Genomic DNA, 17,636 nt, shown 5'->3' with positions numbered 1-17,636 from the left:
CAGTGCACACGAGGGGTGATGGAGGAACAGGAACAGTGAGTGTGCAGTGGGCAGCGAGGGTGTTGAGGGCTGTGTTAATGAAGTCCAGTGAGTGGCAGGTGAACAGTGTGCAATTCGAGTTAAAGTTAAAGCCCACTTCACTCGGTTTTAATGAGAGCTTGTGGAGATGAGAGCTCTGGCTCCATGGGAGAAACCCCAGGTCCCGAGGCTTGTGTGTGTGTGTGTGTGTGAAGAATTTATTTCCCGTTTGTTTTGCCAGCGTGGAACAGACAACAAATAGGGAACTTGTTTAGTGAGAGGTGGAGGATCTCTGAGCTTTGGCCACGTGTTTCACAGCTGCACAGCTTTTAATTCACTCACTCACTCACTCTCACACACAAACACACACATTCACTCACACTCTCACTCACTCACTCTCACACACAAACACACACATTCACTCACTCACACACACACACACACACAAACACACACACTCTCACTCACTCACTCTCACACACAAACACACACATTCACTCACACTCTCACTCACTCACTCTCACACACAAACACACACATTCACTCACTCACACACACACACACACATTCACACACACTCTCACTCACTCACTCTCACACACAAACACACACATTCACTCACACTCTCACTCACTCACTCTCACACACAAACACACACATTCACTCACTCACACACACACACACACACATTCACACACACTCTCACTCACTCACTCTCACACACAAACACACACATTCACTCACACACACAAACACACACATTCACACACACTCTCACTCACTCACACTCACACACAAACACACACATTCACTCACTCACACACACAAACACACACACTCTCACTCACTCACACACACACAAACACACATTCACACACACATTCACTCACTCACACACACAAACACACACATTCACACACACTCTCACTCACTCACACTCACACACAAACACACACATTCACTCACTCACACACACAAACACACACATTCACACACACTCTCACTCACTCACTCTCACACACAAACACACACATTCACACACACTCTCACTCACTCACACTCACACACAAACACACACATTCACTCACTCACACACACAAACACACACATTCACACACACTCTCACTCACTCACTCTCACACACAAACACACACATTCACACACACTCTCACTCACTCACACTCACACACAAACACACACATTCACTCACTCACACACACAAACACACACATTCACACACACTCTCACTCACTCACACTCACACACAAACACACACATTCACTCACTCACACACACAAACACACACACTCTCACTCACACTCACACACAAACACACACATTCACTCTCTCACTCACTCACTCTCTCACTCTCTCACTCACTCACTCACTCACTCATTCACATACTCATACACACAAACACACTCATATAAATAAAAAAAATCATTTCACATATATTTAGACGCATAGTCATACATTCACACACACGTAACTCAGTCACAATTTGACTTAAATTCCTATTTATTCAGTCACACTCACTCATTCATACATTCCCTCACACATTTATTCACTCACTAACATGTTCACTCATACACAATCACTCACTCACTCACTCACTCACTCACTCACATTTAGGAACAGCTCCACAAGGGGGTGCTATATGCGTTTTTAAATCATTGGTGTGTTGTGAAAGCGAAATGTTCGTAGATAGTTCTCAGATGTTTCTGGATGAATGTTTTCATGCTTTTTCTAAAAAAAAAAAAAACGCCAAATTCATTTACATTTAATGAAAACACAACAATAATGAGAGGTTTTTCTCTAATTCTCCCTTCTCTGAGCTGAAGGAGTATGAGGGAAAGGATGGAAGGAAGGAAGGAAGAAAGGAAGGATGGATGAATGAAGCAGAACACTGAGTCGGATGAATGTTTTCGTCGGTTGTCTTTTAAAACCGCAGGCATTTTTAAAGCTCTTCCTCTTTTCAGTCATATTTAATGACCACAGCAAAACAATCAAGAGAATTAACTCCTCCACTTCATGTTAATTGGGAGGATGGAGAAAAAGGATGGAAGGAGGGAGCAGGAAGGATCTGATTTGATGGATTTTAAAGCAGCTCACGTCCCTCTGTTCTTCATGACTTCATCAGATTCAATTACAGTTTAATTGCTTGTCATCAGCAGAAAGCAAAAAGGTTCATGCGTTTTCACTGGAGCACGCAGATGAGAGACACTGGAGGAAGTGGTTGCCGTGGAAACGCATCACCTTGTTACCAGGGTTAAATCAGTGATGGATTTTGGAGGCTGACGCATTCGACGGCGATGCCACGTCACATTTAGGGAACTGAGAAGAGGAGAAAATATGAGGGGAACATTAAGTCCTCTGTTTACGCCACGTACCTCTTTCAGAACGTCCCCACTTTCTGACTGAGTGAGTGTATGAGTGACTGGGTGAGTGTATGAGTGACTGGGTGAGTGTGACAGTGATTGGGTGAGTGTAAGAGTGACTGGGTGAGTGTGACAGTGACTGGGTGAGTGTATGAGTGACTGGGTGAGTGTGACAGTGACTGGGTGAGTGTGAGAGTGACTGGGTGAGTGTATGGGTGACTGGATGAGTGTGAGGGTGACTGGGTGAGTGTATGAGTGACTGGGTGAGTGTATGAGTGACTGGGTAAGTGTATGAGTGAGTGTGTGAGTGTGTGAGTGACTGGGTGAGTGTGTGAGTGACTGGGTGAGTGTGCGTGACTGTGTGAGTATGTGAGTGACTGTGAGAGTGAGAGTGACTGTGTGAGTGACTGGGTGAGTGTGTGAGTGACTGGGTGAGTGTGTGCGTGACTGTGTGAGTGACAGGGTGAGTGTGTGAGTGACTGGGGGAGTGTGTGAGTGACTGAGTGAGTGTGTGAGTGACTGGGTGAGTGTGAGAGTGGCTGGGTGAGTGTGTGAGTGACTGTGAGTGACAGGGTGAGTGTGTGAGTGACTGGGTGAGCATGTGAATGACTGGGTGAGTGACAGAGTGAGTGTGAAAGTGACTGGGTGAGTGACAGGGTGAGTGTGTGAGTGACTGGGTGAGTGTGACAGTGACTGGGTGAGTGTATGAGTGACTGGGTGAGTGTATGAGTGACTGGATGAGTGTGAGGGTGACTGGGTGAGTGTATGAGTGACTGGGTGAGTGTATGAGTGACTGGGTAAGTGTATGAGTGACTGTGTGAGTGTGTGAGTGACTGGGTGAGTGTGTGAGTGACTGGGTGAGTGTGTGCGTGACTGTGTGAGTATGTGAGTGACTGTGAGAGTGTGAGTGACTGTGTGAGTGTATGAGTGACTGGGTGAGTGTGTGAGAGACAGGGTGAGTGTGTGAGTGACGGGGGGAGTGTGTGAGTGACTGAGTGAGTGTGTGAGTGACTGGGTGAGTGTGAGAGAGACTGGGTGAGTGTGTGAGTGACTGTGAGTGACAGGGTGAGTGTGTGAGTGACTGGGTGAGTGTGTGAGTGACTGGGTGAGCATGTGAATGACTGGGTGAGTGACACGGTGAGTGTGAAAGTGACAGGGTGAGTGTGTGAGTGACTGGGTGAGCGTGTGAGTGACTGGGTGAGTGTGAGAGTGACTGGGTGGGTGTGAGAGTGACTGGGTGAGTGTGTAAGTGACTGGGTGAATGTGTGCGTGACTGTGTGAGTATGTGAGTGACTGTGTGAGTGACGGGGTGAGTGTGTGAGTGACTGGGGGAGTGTGTGAGTGACTGAGTGAGTGTGTGAGTGACTGGGTGAGTGTGAGAGTGACTGGGTGAGTGTGTGAGTGACAGGGTGAGTGTGTGAGTGACTGGGTGAGCATGTGAATGACTGGGTGAGTGACAGAGTGAGTGTGAAAGTGACTGGGTGAGTGACAGGGTGAGTGTGTGAGTGACTGGGTGAGTGTGTGAGTGACTGGGTGAGTGTGTGAGTGACTGGGTAAGTGTGTGAGTGACTGGGTGAGTGTGTGAAACTGTCCACAGGTGAGTGTGTGAGTGACTGGCTGAGTGTGTGGAAGTGTCCAGAGGTAATGCGGATAGTTGCACATTGTGTAAACTGGGTCACTGTGCTCTGAAACAGTGATAACCGTGACTCCACAAAATCAAAGTCCAGCAGGTCCAGGCCACACCCAGCAGCAGAGATAAGAGCTTTTGTCCTGAATGAACAGCCAACAGCTAATGCTTTACAGACACACTTTAATTATGAGAGTTCAGCTCTTAAAAGGAAAACTAGTGTAATTATGTTATTTAGCTCTGTGCTGAAACAAAAAAAGAGCGGGTGAGATTCTACCCTTCTCCAAAAGTGCAGTACATAGTGCAGTTCCTGCAGTGCTGAGCGGGGTGTGTAAGGTAATTTAATTAGTAAAGTAATGTAAACATTTATGCATTCATTGTCTATAACCCTTATCCAGTTCAGGGCGGCGATGGGTTCAGAGTCTACCCGGAATCACTGGGCACATATCGGGAACACACCCCGGAGGGGGTGTCAGTCCTTCACAGGGCGACACACACTCACACATTCACTCACACACTCACACCTACAGACACTTTTGAGTCTCCAATCCACCTACTAACGTGTGTTTTTGGTGCATGGGAGGAAACCGGAGCACCCGGAGGAAACCCACGCAAACACAGGGAGAACACACCACATTCCTCACAGACAGTCACCCAGAGGAAACCCACGCAGACACAGAGAGAACACACCACACTCCTCACAGACAGTTACCCGGAGTAGGACTCGAACCCACAACCTCCAGGACCCTGGAGCTGTGACAGAGACACTACATGCTGCACCACCAGAATTCGAATTAAGAGGGAAATTGAACGCAGGATACGCTGACCCTGCTGAATGCCAAGGGGTATAAGCTCCCCAGCATGGGGCTGCCATTCTCTGGAGTGATGGAGCTCTATCCCCTACCTCTGGGTTTAGCTGGAATTGTGTTGTGTGTGCACCTGACCTCACTGATGTTATTGTGAAATGTTCCCCCTTCACACGTTTATTAAAATGACTTTACACCATTTCTGATCCGTTTCTGAAGAACATGATCCTGTCAGATTGGAAAACTTTGTCATACATAGTATTGTCCACTAGATGGAACTCTCACAAGCTCGCACTCCTAGGGGTCAGGATACAGTGAGTTAGTATTTGCTGCCCTCTGCTGACCTCGATGAGAAATGCAGCTAGGAGGATGAACCACAAAGCTGTGACTGCTCAGGTGTGGCGCCTCTGCTGGCTGGTGGCCTTATGGCCTGTACTTCTGCAAAGCAGCCCATTTTTAATCTCATTTTCTCCAGTGTTTAATTTGAGCAGGTAGTTTTCCCTGTGATAATGTGCTAATACAGGCACATTTTTATTTTATTCTCTCCCAGAACCCAATTTTTAAAATGTTATTATTCTGCTAAATCATAAGAAGGCGGAGTTACACTTAAGAGTGAAGTGATTGACAGCCTACGTTGCTCTGATACCGGCTGCAGGACACGCCCCTTTTCACACCGACTGTTAATCATATTATTATTTATTTATTATTTCTTATAACTGTTAAATTATGACGGTTTGACAGTCGTGTTATATTCTGGTGTTGGTTGCACTGACAGAAACTCTATTCTCTAAAATTTTACTTCTTAGTAGAATTCTGTATTCCACATTAAAACTTGCAAAGGTTATTGGTGTCTACCAACTTTCTATTCTAATTTAAATAGGGTAGCAATGACTTGGAGCGGTGCGTGCGAATAAGAAGCGACTGTATCCTTTAAGGTTGAGCGGCGTGTGTGAGTAAGAAGTGACTGTATCTTTTAAGGTGGAGTGGTGTTTGAGAGTAAGAAGCGACTGTATCTTTTAAGGTGGAGTGGTGCGTGCGAGTAAGAAGTGACTGTATCTTTTAAGGTGGAGTGGTGCGTGCGAATAAGAAGCGACTGTATCCTTTAAGGTTGAGCGGCGTGTGTGAGTAAGAAGTGACTGTATCTTTTAAGGTGGAGTGGTGTTTGAGAGTAAGAAGCGACTGTATCTTTTAAGGTGGAGTGGTGCGTGCGAGTAAGAAGTGACTGTATCTTTTAAGGTGGAGCGGTGCGTGCGAGTAAGAAGCGACTGTATGTTTTAAGGTGGAGCGGTGTGTGTGAGTAAGAAGTGACTGTATCTTTTAAGGTGAAGCGGTGTGTGTGAGTAAGAAGTGACTGTATCTTTTAAGGTGGAGCGGTGCGTGCGAGTAAGAAGCGACTGTATGTTTTAAGGTGGAGCGGTGTGTGTGAGTAAGAAGTGACTGTATCTTTTAAGGTGGAGCGGTGTGTGTGAGTAAGAAGTGACTGTATCTTTTAAGGTGAAGCGGTGTGTGTGAGCAAGAAGCGACTGTATTTTTTAATGTGGTGCGGTGAGTGCGAGTAAGAAGCGACTGCATCATTTAAGGTGAAGTGGTGTGTGTGAGTAAGAAGCGATTGTATCTTTTAATGTGGAGCGGTGAGTGTGAGTAAGAAGCGACTGTATCTTTTAAGGTGGAGTGGTGCGTGCGAGTAAGAAGCGACTGTATCTTTTAAGGTGGAGCGGTGCGTGTGAGTAAGAAGCGACTGTATCTTTTAATGTGGAGCGGTGTGTGTGAGTAAGAAGTGACTGTATCTTTTAAGGTGGAGCGGTGTATGCAAGTAAGAAGTGACTGTATCTTTTAAGGTGGAGTGGTGTTTGAGAGTAAGAAGCGACTGTATCTTTTAAGGTGGAGCGGTGCGTGTGAGTAAGAAGCGACTGTATCTTTTAATGTGGAGCGGTGTGTGTGAGTAAGAAGTGACTGTATCTTTTAAGGTGGAGCGGTGTATGCAAGTAAGAAGTGACTGTATCTTTTAAGGTGGAGTGGTGTTTGAGAGTAAGAAGCGACTGTATCTTTTAAGGTGGAGCGGTGCTTGCGAGTAAGAAGCGACTGTATCTTTTAAGGTGGAGCGGTGCTTGCGAGTAAGAAGCGACTGTATCTTTTAATATGGAGCGGTGTGTTTGAATAAGAAGCGACTGTATCTTGTTGGTGTCTGAAGTGTATATTGTCTGTAAGTGTTTATCCTAAAATGTTATTATAAATGTAATGAGCACTTCACCTATGTCCCCATGAGGAAGACAAGGTACCACACTGTGTATACGAAAACATGTCTTTGTCACCACAACTTCACATATATATCTGAACCACAAGCACACACACACACACACACACACACATGCACACACACACACACACACACACACACACACACATACTTACCTCTCTAACAGATCAAGAAGCCACATTCTTTATGAAGACTGATGTGGTCAAGATGGTTTAAAACATTTATTTCTTTAGAAGTATGCACATTATGAAGAGCTCTGCATGAGGAACACACAGCTTTGTGCAAAAATACCCACAAACCCCAGGTCACATGACACAGTCTGATTAATTTCTAATTTATTTTCTGCTTTTTCTTTCAACGGCATTGAATTTAAAAGGTAAGCAGTGGTTGTGTAGTGAAGTTTGTGAGTGTGTTCTCTGTTGAAGGTGTGTGTCACTACTTTTGAATCTGAACACATCCTTCGACTATAGCCACACAGTATTGTGACCTGGGAATTAGCTCTTTATTGAATCACAAAGACTCGTTGTTAGTCTTTTTTCTCTGTATTTTTAAAAAGATATTCTGAGAAATGGTTTGGTTCCTGTGCAAAATTAACCAAAAATGTTAGTTTAAAACTAGGACTGTGACGCATCAGTGGGCAAGATGAGATAAAGAAGCACCCGTCTGAATCAATGCTATTATGACATCATAATACAATCAGAGCCCTTTGCAACATTTGTATCATTATGATGTTACCTTTACGCTTTCAGAACACAATGGAATATCAAAGAACACTATATTTAAATTTTTATTACATCACAATAAAGCATTCAAAACACAGTACAACCAAAGCCTTTATGACATCATAATGAAGCAATCTAAACTCTTTGTAACTTTAAATTATTTATGAGAGCATAATAAAAAACAATTAAAACACTAGGTTAAATCAAATCCTTTATGATCTCAGGAAAAATCAGTCATAAATCTATAAAACATCAAAGAAAGTATGCCACTATAATAAATCCATTAAGAACATTTTGTTACATCAAAGCTGTGGTGACTTCAGGAGGTAGAGAGTGCTCCATCAACCAAAAATACTGGGAAAATTCATCTCTCTGGTCAGAAACTGGCCAATAAAAGAAGGGTTAAAGGATAGAAGGTGGAGCTGCTGTGCTCAGATGATATAGAAAAAGGGTGGAGATGTGTTTCCTCGGGAGTTGACTGCGAGCTGGTTCCACTGAGGATGTGTTCACCCTCAAGTAAAAGATGTTTTCGAATCTGGATCAGATTAATACGGGTTTCTGACGGATGGAGGTAGCTCTCTCATATCTTCATAAACAGGCTGGACAGGGGCCTTCTTCTTCTGAGAGGGGAAGATGGGGGTGTATACAGTCTCACACACACACACACACACACACACACATATGATGTCTATGCTACTGATTCCCACCAGGTTATTCCCATACACAGTCCATAAACTGCACTGATACTCACACACAGTTCTCCAGCGAAGACGAAAACACCCAGCAGCAACAACGCAGCTGCAGTCGACACGCCGTACAACCACAGCTCATATTCACGGCAAACGCACACCTCAGGTTCTACAACATAAACAACATTTATCATCCTATCATCATCAAACAGGCATTAAATTACACACAGAAACAACCCACACTCTCCAGATGTTTAATCCACCATTAGGACAAGAAAAGTTATATTACGTCCACTCTCTGTCCACTCTGTGAGACACTCCTCCCTCGTTGGTCCACCTTGTAGATGTAAAGTCAGAGACAGTAGCTCATCTGCCGCTGCACAGTGTGTGTTAGCCGTCCAGCAGTGACACAGAGGGGTTTAAAACAGTCTGTCTGTCCGAGGTCAGTGACAGGTCAGAGCACGCTGCCGTTTCTGCACACGTCCCACTCGTGTTTTGTTTGTTGGTTGGTTTAGTGATTTTGTTGCTGTCTGTGAGGGTACCTCAGTGCAGTGCTACTTTCTGCTCCGAGATCTAACCTGGACGGCCTGTTTGTTAACACCAGTGCTAGCTGCTTTTGATTCGGATGCCCATTCAGATGTCGGTCTTCTGGGGCTGCTCCAGCTGATGGCTGAGGGGGAGCACCTCCACAATGTCTGCTGGCTGTGTCCACTCAGCTAACAGCCACTAAAACTGACTCTGTATAACCTTGTTTACTTTGTGTGTGTTTGAGCCATTTAGTACGGCTCTATGTCTAATACTTTGGGTCATTGAAAAGCACTTTATAAATAAAATGTATTATTATTATTACTCGGGGGCACGGTGGAGCAGCAAGTAGTGTCTCTGTCACAGCTCCAGGGTCCTGGAGGTTGTGGGTTCGAGTCCCGCTCCGGGTGACTGTCTGTGAGGAGTGTGGTGTGTTCTCCCTGTGTCTGCGTGGGTTTCCTCCGGGTGACTGTCTGTGAGGAGTGTGGTGTGTTCGCTCTGTGTCTGCGTGGGTTTCCTCCGGGTGACTGTCTGTGAGGAGTGTGGTGTGTTCTCTCTGTGTCTGCGTGGGTTTCCTCCGGGTGACTCTCTGTGAGGAGTGTGGTGTGTTCTCTCTGTGTCTGTGTGGGTTTCCTCCGGGTGACTGTCTGTGAGGAGTGTCTTGTGTTCTCCCTGTGTCTGCGTGGGTTTCCTCCGGGTGACTGTCTGTGAGAAATGTGGTGTGTTCTCCCTGTGTCTGCGTGGTTTCCTCTTGGTGACTGTCTGTGAGGAGTGTGGTGTGTTCTCTCTGTGTCTGCGTGGGTTTCCTCCTGGTGACTGTCTGTGAGGAGTGTGGTGTGTTCTCCATGTGTCTGTGTGGGTTTCCTCCGGGTGACTGTCTGTGAGGCGTGTGGTGTGCTCTCTCTGTGTCTGTGTGGGTTTCCTCCGGGTGACTGTCTGTGAGGAGTGTGGTGTGTACTCCCTGTGTCTGTGTGGGTTTCCTCCGGGTGACTGTCTGTGAGGAGTGTGGTGTGTTCTCTCTGTGTCTGTGTGAGTTTCCTCCGGGTGACTGTGAGGAGTGTGGTGTGTTCTCTCTGTGTCTGCGTGGGTTTCCTCTGGGTGACTGTCTGTGAGGAGTGTGGTGTGTTCTCCCTGCTGTGTCTGCATGGGTTTCCTCCGGGTGACTGTCTGTGAGGAGTGTGGTGTGTTCTCCCTGTGTCTGCGTGGGTTTCCTCCGGGTGACTGTCTGTGAGGAGTGTGGTGTGTTCTCCCTGTGTCTGCGTGGGTTTCCTCCAGGTTCTCTGGTTTCCTCCCACGCTCCAAAAACACACGTTGGTAGGTGGATTGAAGACTCAAAAGTGTCCGTATGAGTGCGTGAGTGAATGTGTGAGTGTGTGCTGCCCTGTGAAGAATGCCCCACCAGGGTGTGTTCCTGCCTTGTGCCCAGTAATTCCAGGTAGGGTGAAATGGGGCTAACAAAGTATGCAGAGCAACAACTGGACTGTCATCTGTAGTTGTAGAACTACACAGTACTCCTGTGTGGTCAGAGGAGTGTGGAGTGTAAAAAATGTAAAAAATGGCAGAACATGAAGCTTTTAATGATATTAACATTAGTTATACCACAGTTAGTTCCCACCCTGTGAGGTGATTGGCTGAGAGACTTTATAGGAGTGCCAATATCACTCCGAAAAATACATGTAACCTAGCAACGATGCCAGTGCTTACAAGACAGAGCTGTGCCTGGAATTTTCGACTTTTTCACTCAACAGGGAATCGGTTCATTTTCCATTCCCACACCTTAAAGTACCCTAAAGTAAAGAGTTATTACACAGTGGACCATTACAAAGAAATAAAAACTAAAGTGTTACATCTATGTGGTTTCTGTGATTGTGTTTAACTCGAGTCGAGACGCGTCTTTTTTCTCCACTGCTCTCCTTCACCAGCTCCGCATCACGACTCTAGGGCGATACTCTAAAATATTCACTTTTAACTTAAACAGAAAGAACTTGGCATCACGATATCACTACAATCTGTAAACAATGGGTAAACCATGACATTTTAGTGACTTGATTTGTTTATCTCTGCTTCTGTCCTGATTTAGAAGGGTTTAACACTGCACAAGTTTAAGATCCAGACTTCATTGAAAAGAACAAAAAGGAACATGTGATGGAATCATTCTCACTGTCTTCTTTATTTTAAAACCTAATAATAAACGAAACGATAACGAACTGTGGTATAATCACAATAATACACTCGAGGTTCGTGCTCTAACGTGAGATATTAGCACTGGTGTACTGATCTTAACCACAGCTGACCAGTGCCAGTATCTCATGTTATAGCACTCCCTCTCATGTATTATTGTGTAATTAACTCATTTATAATATTATATTAAGGTTAAGCCATTCTGGGTTTGTAATCTTATGTAAATCTTATTGCTGTAGAGCACTACCGTCATCTTCAACATGAAGGAAGAACATTTTGCTGAGAGGAACATCTGGAAAACCAGCTTCTCCCTTGAAGAAGACACAGTGGTAAAGGTCTGTGTCGCCTTGCTGCAGGTTTGTGATGGTGACTGTAGCTCTGCAGTTCTCCACTTGGTTCTGAACAGAGATACGATGGCGATCCTCTGGATTATGGATGGACAGATGATTGTCAGAGGGAAGGTACAACACATCACTTAATGTTTTCTTGGGTCCACGGTGTAGGGAAAAGGCCATCAGCTCTCCACCGACATTCGAACAGTCACAGGGAAGCTCCACTGAGGCATTTGTCTTTCTGTGGATATAAACCACACCCCCATACACTGGGAGGAAAAACATCATACCGTTGACCATTTAGAAGAATATCCTCCACCCATTCTACACCCACCACATCCGCAGTGTGTGCTCAGCACCACTCCCCTTTCCCTTGAACTTAGACCAAACAGAAAATCTGCTCCTGAATCTCGGTTCTGATGGAAGTCAATGGGCAGATGCTGCGGTGGAACATCAAACACACACTACATGACTTTCTACATCTCTCAATCACTCTAGACTCTGACTCTCACACTACATGACACTTGTGACTAGGAGGGCTAACAAAGTATGCAGAGCAATGTATGGACTACAACCTGTAATTGCAGAACTACAAAGTGCTTCTCTATGGTGCAAAGAGCGTGGAATGTACAAACTGAAATGCAAAAGATCGCGTCAAGCTCAAAATGGCAGAACATTAAACTTTAAAAGATATTAACCCTGTGTTTGAAATGGCTCCCTATTCACTATTCCCTATATTACTCACTATATGGTGCACTATTATAGTGAACTCAAATCGGGAGAATAGTGAATGACTTTGAACACTACCTCATTTGATTTTTTTTTACCAAAAATCACAGTGCACATGGGATCCGCTATTCCAGTGTGTCAGCTAGTGTACATGGGTTGTACACTACATTTTGCAGTGAATTGTGGGATTGTTTGAGGGCCCTGAAAATGGACCATTATGGTTTTGGACACTATTACACAATGGAACCCCAAAATAGTGCACTATGTTGTGAATAGGGAAAAGTTTTAATAGCAGCCTGGGTTTCTAATCTAACGTAAATCTTATTGGTGACCAGTGCAGTTACCTACCATCGTCCTCAACATGAAGGAAGAACTTTGGTCTGCCAGGAACATCAGACATACCACCGTTTCCTTCCTTGTAGAAGAGGCAGTAGTACAGGTTTGTGTCGTTTTGCTGCAGGTTTGTGATGGTGACTGTAGCGCTGTGGTTCATCAGTTCATTCTGAACAGAGATACGATGATGATCCTCTGGATTATGGATGTAGGCGCTGCGCTCAATGTTGAGGTACAGCACTTCTGAGTGATTTTTCTCAGGTCCACGATGTAGGGAAAAGGCCTTCAGTCTTTCACTGTCATTTGAACTTTCACAGCGAAGCTTCACGGAGGAACCCGTCTTTCTGTGGATGTAAACCACATTCCCATACGCTGAGAGGAAACACATCACAGAGTTAATCATCTTTAAATCCAAAAATAATAAAGATATTTAACGCCAACTTCCTGCTCATTTATTTGGTCTGTAACCATGACAACAGTGCTATGATTGGTAGGCCTGATATTTAACACATCCATAAAACACAGAATATAGAAAAGGTTCCAATTCAGAATGTGACGCAGCATCGCAGTCCGTCAGTTTCAGACTCTCTGTGAAGGATAACGTTAAAACACGTTTTTTTTTTAGTGCTGACTGTGAAAAGGTCTTAAGGCAGTTGGACCCAAAGCATGGGGCATAGAGACTGGGCGGGGGAGGGGTGTTGTAGCGAGGCCAGTAAATGAGACACATAATGAATGTCACTTGTAATAATTAAACCGTGAAGGTGAGGTGGTCAGGGAGTAGGGACGTTACAAATCAGTTTCCCATTTGAAAATGAATATCGATTTGCCTAAAGGTACACAGTCCCAACAGCTACCTTTTATTATTACAGATGGAGCCACGAGTCAGGGGTTTTCCTGTACCATTTATTGTGACATTCAACTACATCTTGAGTCTTCCTTTCAAAATTACACTCAAAGCCATCTTGAACCTGGATATTTAACCAACACTTCACTATTAACCTGTCTAACTTCAGTTTAACCCTCTAGAGTCGGCACTCCCACCAGCGGGATAAATCTGAATGGCAAAACACTCATGCAACTCGGCGAGATTTCATTATCTTTGACAGCGGCGAGGGGATTTCACCTCTGTTTCTCATCTCATCTCATGAGTAGCCACTGGTACTGAGAAAAACAGTTGTAACCCACCTAGATTTATCATATAAATATATAAGGGTTACTGTTCTTTTTTTTGTTTTTTGTTTTGTTGTTGTTCTGTCAGTGATATTTGTGTGCACCAATGATGAGTGACATTGACATTTGGGATTTCTGCTCCGTCATCAGGAAGAGACGCGTAAGAACTGCGACGCACCTCGTATCTCCAGAATGCAGAAAAAAAAGAACTTCGCGCATATGTTCCTCAGTTTGACATTTTATAGCTTTTGTGTTTCGGGAAAATAGTTGCTGTGCTCCGAAACAAGCATTTAGCGAGTGCGAGTTCAAACCACCGCCATGCAACCGGTGCCAACAACCTAGCAAGAGCCAGAACAACATGTAGGCCACGCAGTGTAAAAGAGGTTAAAGAAAGTCAGATATCTGTTTTTTTTGGAGACTAGATTTTGAGTTCTGTTGTCTAAACTGGATACAGGCGGTGCTGGAGAAAAAGATTTGTCCAGTTCTTTTCGCCGAATTCTCTGGTGAGTGTTTGAAATGACTCATGTATTGCCATGCTAACGCGAATTGTAGCTAAAGGTGTATTACTATGGGGTGGGTTTGTGCTATGAAGTTCAACGTGATATAACTTTATTTTCAGTACTGTTCAGTAGACTTATAAATTAAAACTGTGAAACTATTTACAAAGTGAACTATATTACCAAAATGATGGCAATTACACTGCCATTTGCATGGTTAAGGCCCTGTAAGAAAAAAAAAGATGTGAAGTGTAAATGCCTATGAGCTATTGTGAAGTTCAAACGTGGCTATGAATGACTTACACCAGATCTGGTTAATTTCATTTTATGTAAGAGTGATTAATATTTCCCCTGCTTATGCAGGTTGGTTTTAAGTTGACCTGGATTAAAGCAGACCGTTTGGATGTGAAGCTGTTTCTGGATTGGGGAGCCAGTGATGAGTTGGATGCCATAACCTCGCTCCATGGTGTATCAGGACCTCATCACAACAGCTAAGCCCAGTGTACAATAAAATATACTACCCGGGTAGTTGTGCAAATTTTTTACCTCTGAGTTTTTTTTGACAACTTTTGCACCCTCCGTGGGCAATTTTGAGTTTGGGCTGAACGGAAACATTTAATGGGATTTGAAATACATTAAAGTTATGAACTGACTCAAAGGACTGATGGACTAAAATAAAAACTAAGTAATTAATAGTACCAGTAATAGTAAGTGTTATGCTCAAATTTTGTTTAATAAATGCCGGCTCTGTTTATTCTGTTATTAACAAGTTGTGATTGGGATTTATTTTCACCTTTACTCCTCCTTCGGAACTTAGATTAAGGTGTGCGTGTATTAACCCTCAGTGGTCCAGTAAAGCATATTACACTTCATACACGTTACACAGTGTCACATCAGATTTGTAGCAATGTAGAAAATAACCTAAATAAAAAATTTCAGAAAGCTGTAAACACCAGTGTGTGGCCAAAAGCCGTGTTTACACAGTTCAGAGCTCTAAAGAAAATGTTTACAATGGGTTTTTTCACTATATATCAGCACCTTTGAAAATGGGTTTTTGGGAAGTCCCTGTTTAAAGTGAATTTAAACAAAAAAATCATGAATTACATACAGATGTCCCTCACGTTATTGGTGCTGGGTTTGTGCTGAATATTAAAACGTATAGCTTTGGGAACAAACTTTTTTTAGGTAGGTGAAATTTATAAAAATATCAAGGCATGTCAGATCACCTCAGATGTGGCTGAAAGGCCTCAGAATCCAGAGAGTTAAGTTTGGTTAATCTGTTTTTTTCATTTAAACTTCTGCTCACATATTTATCTGTTATAGTACTCATTTCTCTGATGATGTAATAGCCCAGTGTGTGTTTAAGACCACAGCGCTTTCTTCGAACATGGACCCAAACAGAAAACCTCCTCCTGAATCGCAGGTCCGATGGAAGCTTGCCCAACTCATCTCACAAAAGTGGATAGAGCTCCATCACTCCAGAGAACACGGTTCCTGCTCTGTGAACAATTGCTGGAGGTTTTACACTCCTCTGGTTGACACTTGGGACTGGATTTGTTGAGACCAGCACGTCCCATTTAATTTCACACTTTACAAAAATGAACATCTACGGGACCACTGAAATGAAGCTAGATCCTCTGGTTTTAATCAGCGTCTGAAAGAACTCGGGCCTAAAGCTGAGTGAATCTGTGAGTTTAATAAACAACAGACAGAGAGAGGAAACTCACCAGAGGCAGAGGAGACCATGATAAACCACACAACAACAAGAGGATGCACCATGATGACTTCTTCACTTGCTCATCAGCAAGAAAGGGTCTGTGCCACAGAGGAGTGCAGCAACTTTAATGAGAATGAGAAGGAAACAGAAGCAGAAGCATGGTTTTTGACTTGTGGTTTGTGTTATCATTGCATCATCTCTGTTGGTCTGTCCAGAAACATTATCATACTTCTTGTTTTTTCTTTCTCTTTCTTTCTCTTTCTTTCACTCTCTGTATTCTGGCCTTGGTGATAGAAAATATTGTCTTAGCCTGGACGGATATAAAGAGGTTTTTCTCAGGCAACACGTGCCTGAAGAATAGATTTACAGGGAGCTAGTGGTGTCAAACATCCTAACGTTAATGCAGAATGCTAATGAACATCATTATTATTTGCAAGATTGCTATGACACTCTTCTCATCTGTCTCTTTCTTTGCATTTGTCACCCATTAGTAACATTTATCACTGCTTATGTGCTACAATAGAAACAAAAGTGATGGTGATTGAACACCCTCAAATGCTAATGGTTATGCTTAATTGTGTTTCGTTTAAAGACGAATTTCAGAAAATTTAGAAAATGTCCTTAGACCCCAAAGGGTTAATAAGCATATCAGAGCTAATTGCTAAATTTCCTGTAAGCTCAGCTTATGCTACAGAATAATTGGGGGCTGATTTTGAGGCAGATTTATTCCTCCCAACATTCGCAAGATGTCTCCTGATTTTAAGGTGATCATAAACGATCAATGTTTCCAGAACAATGCTGTAGTGTGGGGAGTCTATAATCCAGACTTTACTCCTCCGATCTTCTCCCCCTGCAGTCGGGCCCTGATTGTTAATTGTAAATATGAAACACGTTCAATGTTTACGACTCTGAGCAAGGTGCAGAGTCAAGTCTGCATTACGTATTTAAAGCATGTTTAAAATGCTGGCTGTTTATGCTTCAATATCTTCAAGGTTTTCTCAGCCCGAGTTTGTTAGAAACTCATGCCTGTACTGGGGACGTAGCATTTCAGGAGAAACTCTCACAAGCTGTTAAGGAGCGGAGCTGTCTGTCAGTGTCTGTAATTAGAAAGTGTGTGGTGATTCACTCAGGGCAGATCGTGTAGTGTGGGGATATTGAGGACTAACAATTGTCAGCACCGACAAATCTGTGAAAATCTCTTTATGTGTCGGGTGTCTCACGTTTTCAACATCAGTGTGAGCCAGGCATTACATGCTTAGTTCTGTTTCCTTCTCCACATTCCCCAGTGTTTTCTGCTTCTATTGTTAGTGTTCGCTCTGGTGGTGTGCTGCCTCCCTCTCCTGGCCAGGGCAGGAACCGCACAACAACCAACCCTCAGAGCCAGTCATCTTAAATGCCCAACACCTGGAGCTTTAGGTATATAAGCCCTCAAGACTGGCCCCTCTTTGTTGATTTTTTTGTCTTATGTCGGTTAAAGACACAGCCGGGTAAAGATTTTAAGAGATTTTGCACTTCTCCACATTCTGACTCTTTTCAAATTGCCTCAGGTTTTGTCAAATTTTCTCACCTTTACCTTTGTCAGTTGAGTCTCCCAGGATCCCCTTTGTTAAGTTGGTATTTTAGGTTTAGATATCCAATGAAGGCAGCTATTCCTC

General features: G+C 43.8%; 2 protein-coding genes across 3 annotated transcripts in view; both read right to left on the bottom strand.

Moving 5' to 3' along the window:
• Positions 1-7,267, bottom strand: part of p4hb (prolyl 4-hydroxylase, beta polypeptide) — a 32,226-nt gene extending 24,959 nt beyond the window's left edge. The window contains exons 1-2 of the mRNA XM_066664087.1: positions 7,242-7,267; positions 2,283-2,352 (exon numbers count right to left, since the gene is read on the bottom strand). Of these exons, the coding sequence (XP_066520184.1) occupies positions 2,283-2,352; positions 7,242-7,267 (96 nt within the window). The remainder of the gene's footprint in view (positions 1-2,282; positions 2,353-7,241) is intronic.
• A 717-nt stretch (positions 7,268-7,984) lies between these two features.
• LOC136692942 (uncharacterized) lies at positions 7,985-16,094 on the bottom strand. Of its 2 annotated transcripts, none has more exons than XM_066666683.1 (5): positions 15,992-16,094; positions 12,613-12,969; positions 11,451-11,804; positions 8,560-8,666; positions 7,985-8,428 (listed from the first exon to the last, which is right to left on the bottom strand). In XM_066666683.1, the coding sequence occupies exons 1-5, from the start codon at positions 16,041-16,043 to the stop codon at positions 8,354-8,356; spliced, it is 945 nt and encodes a 314-aa protein (XP_066522780.1). In that variant the 5' UTR covers positions 16,044-16,094; the 3' UTR covers positions 7,985-8,353. The 2 variants fall into 2 exon arrangements, with proteins under 2 accessions (XP_066522780.1, XP_066522781.1); XM_066666684.1 differs by having other exon boundaries at positions 7,985-8,425.
• Between the last annotated feature and the right edge of the window lie 1,542 nt (positions 16,095-17,636).

Source organism: Hoplias malabaricus, chromosome 3 (genome assembly GCF_029633855.1).
Source record: "Hoplias malabaricus isolate fHopMal1 chromosome 3, fHopMal1.hap1, whole genome shotgun sequence".
NCBI classification, from domain to species: Eukaryota; Metazoa; Chordata; class Actinopteri; order Characiformes; family Erythrinidae; genus Hoplias; species Hoplias malabaricus.
The sequence above is the reverse complement of the archived record's forward strand: the minus strand, read 5'-3'. Positions and strand labels throughout refer to the sequence as shown.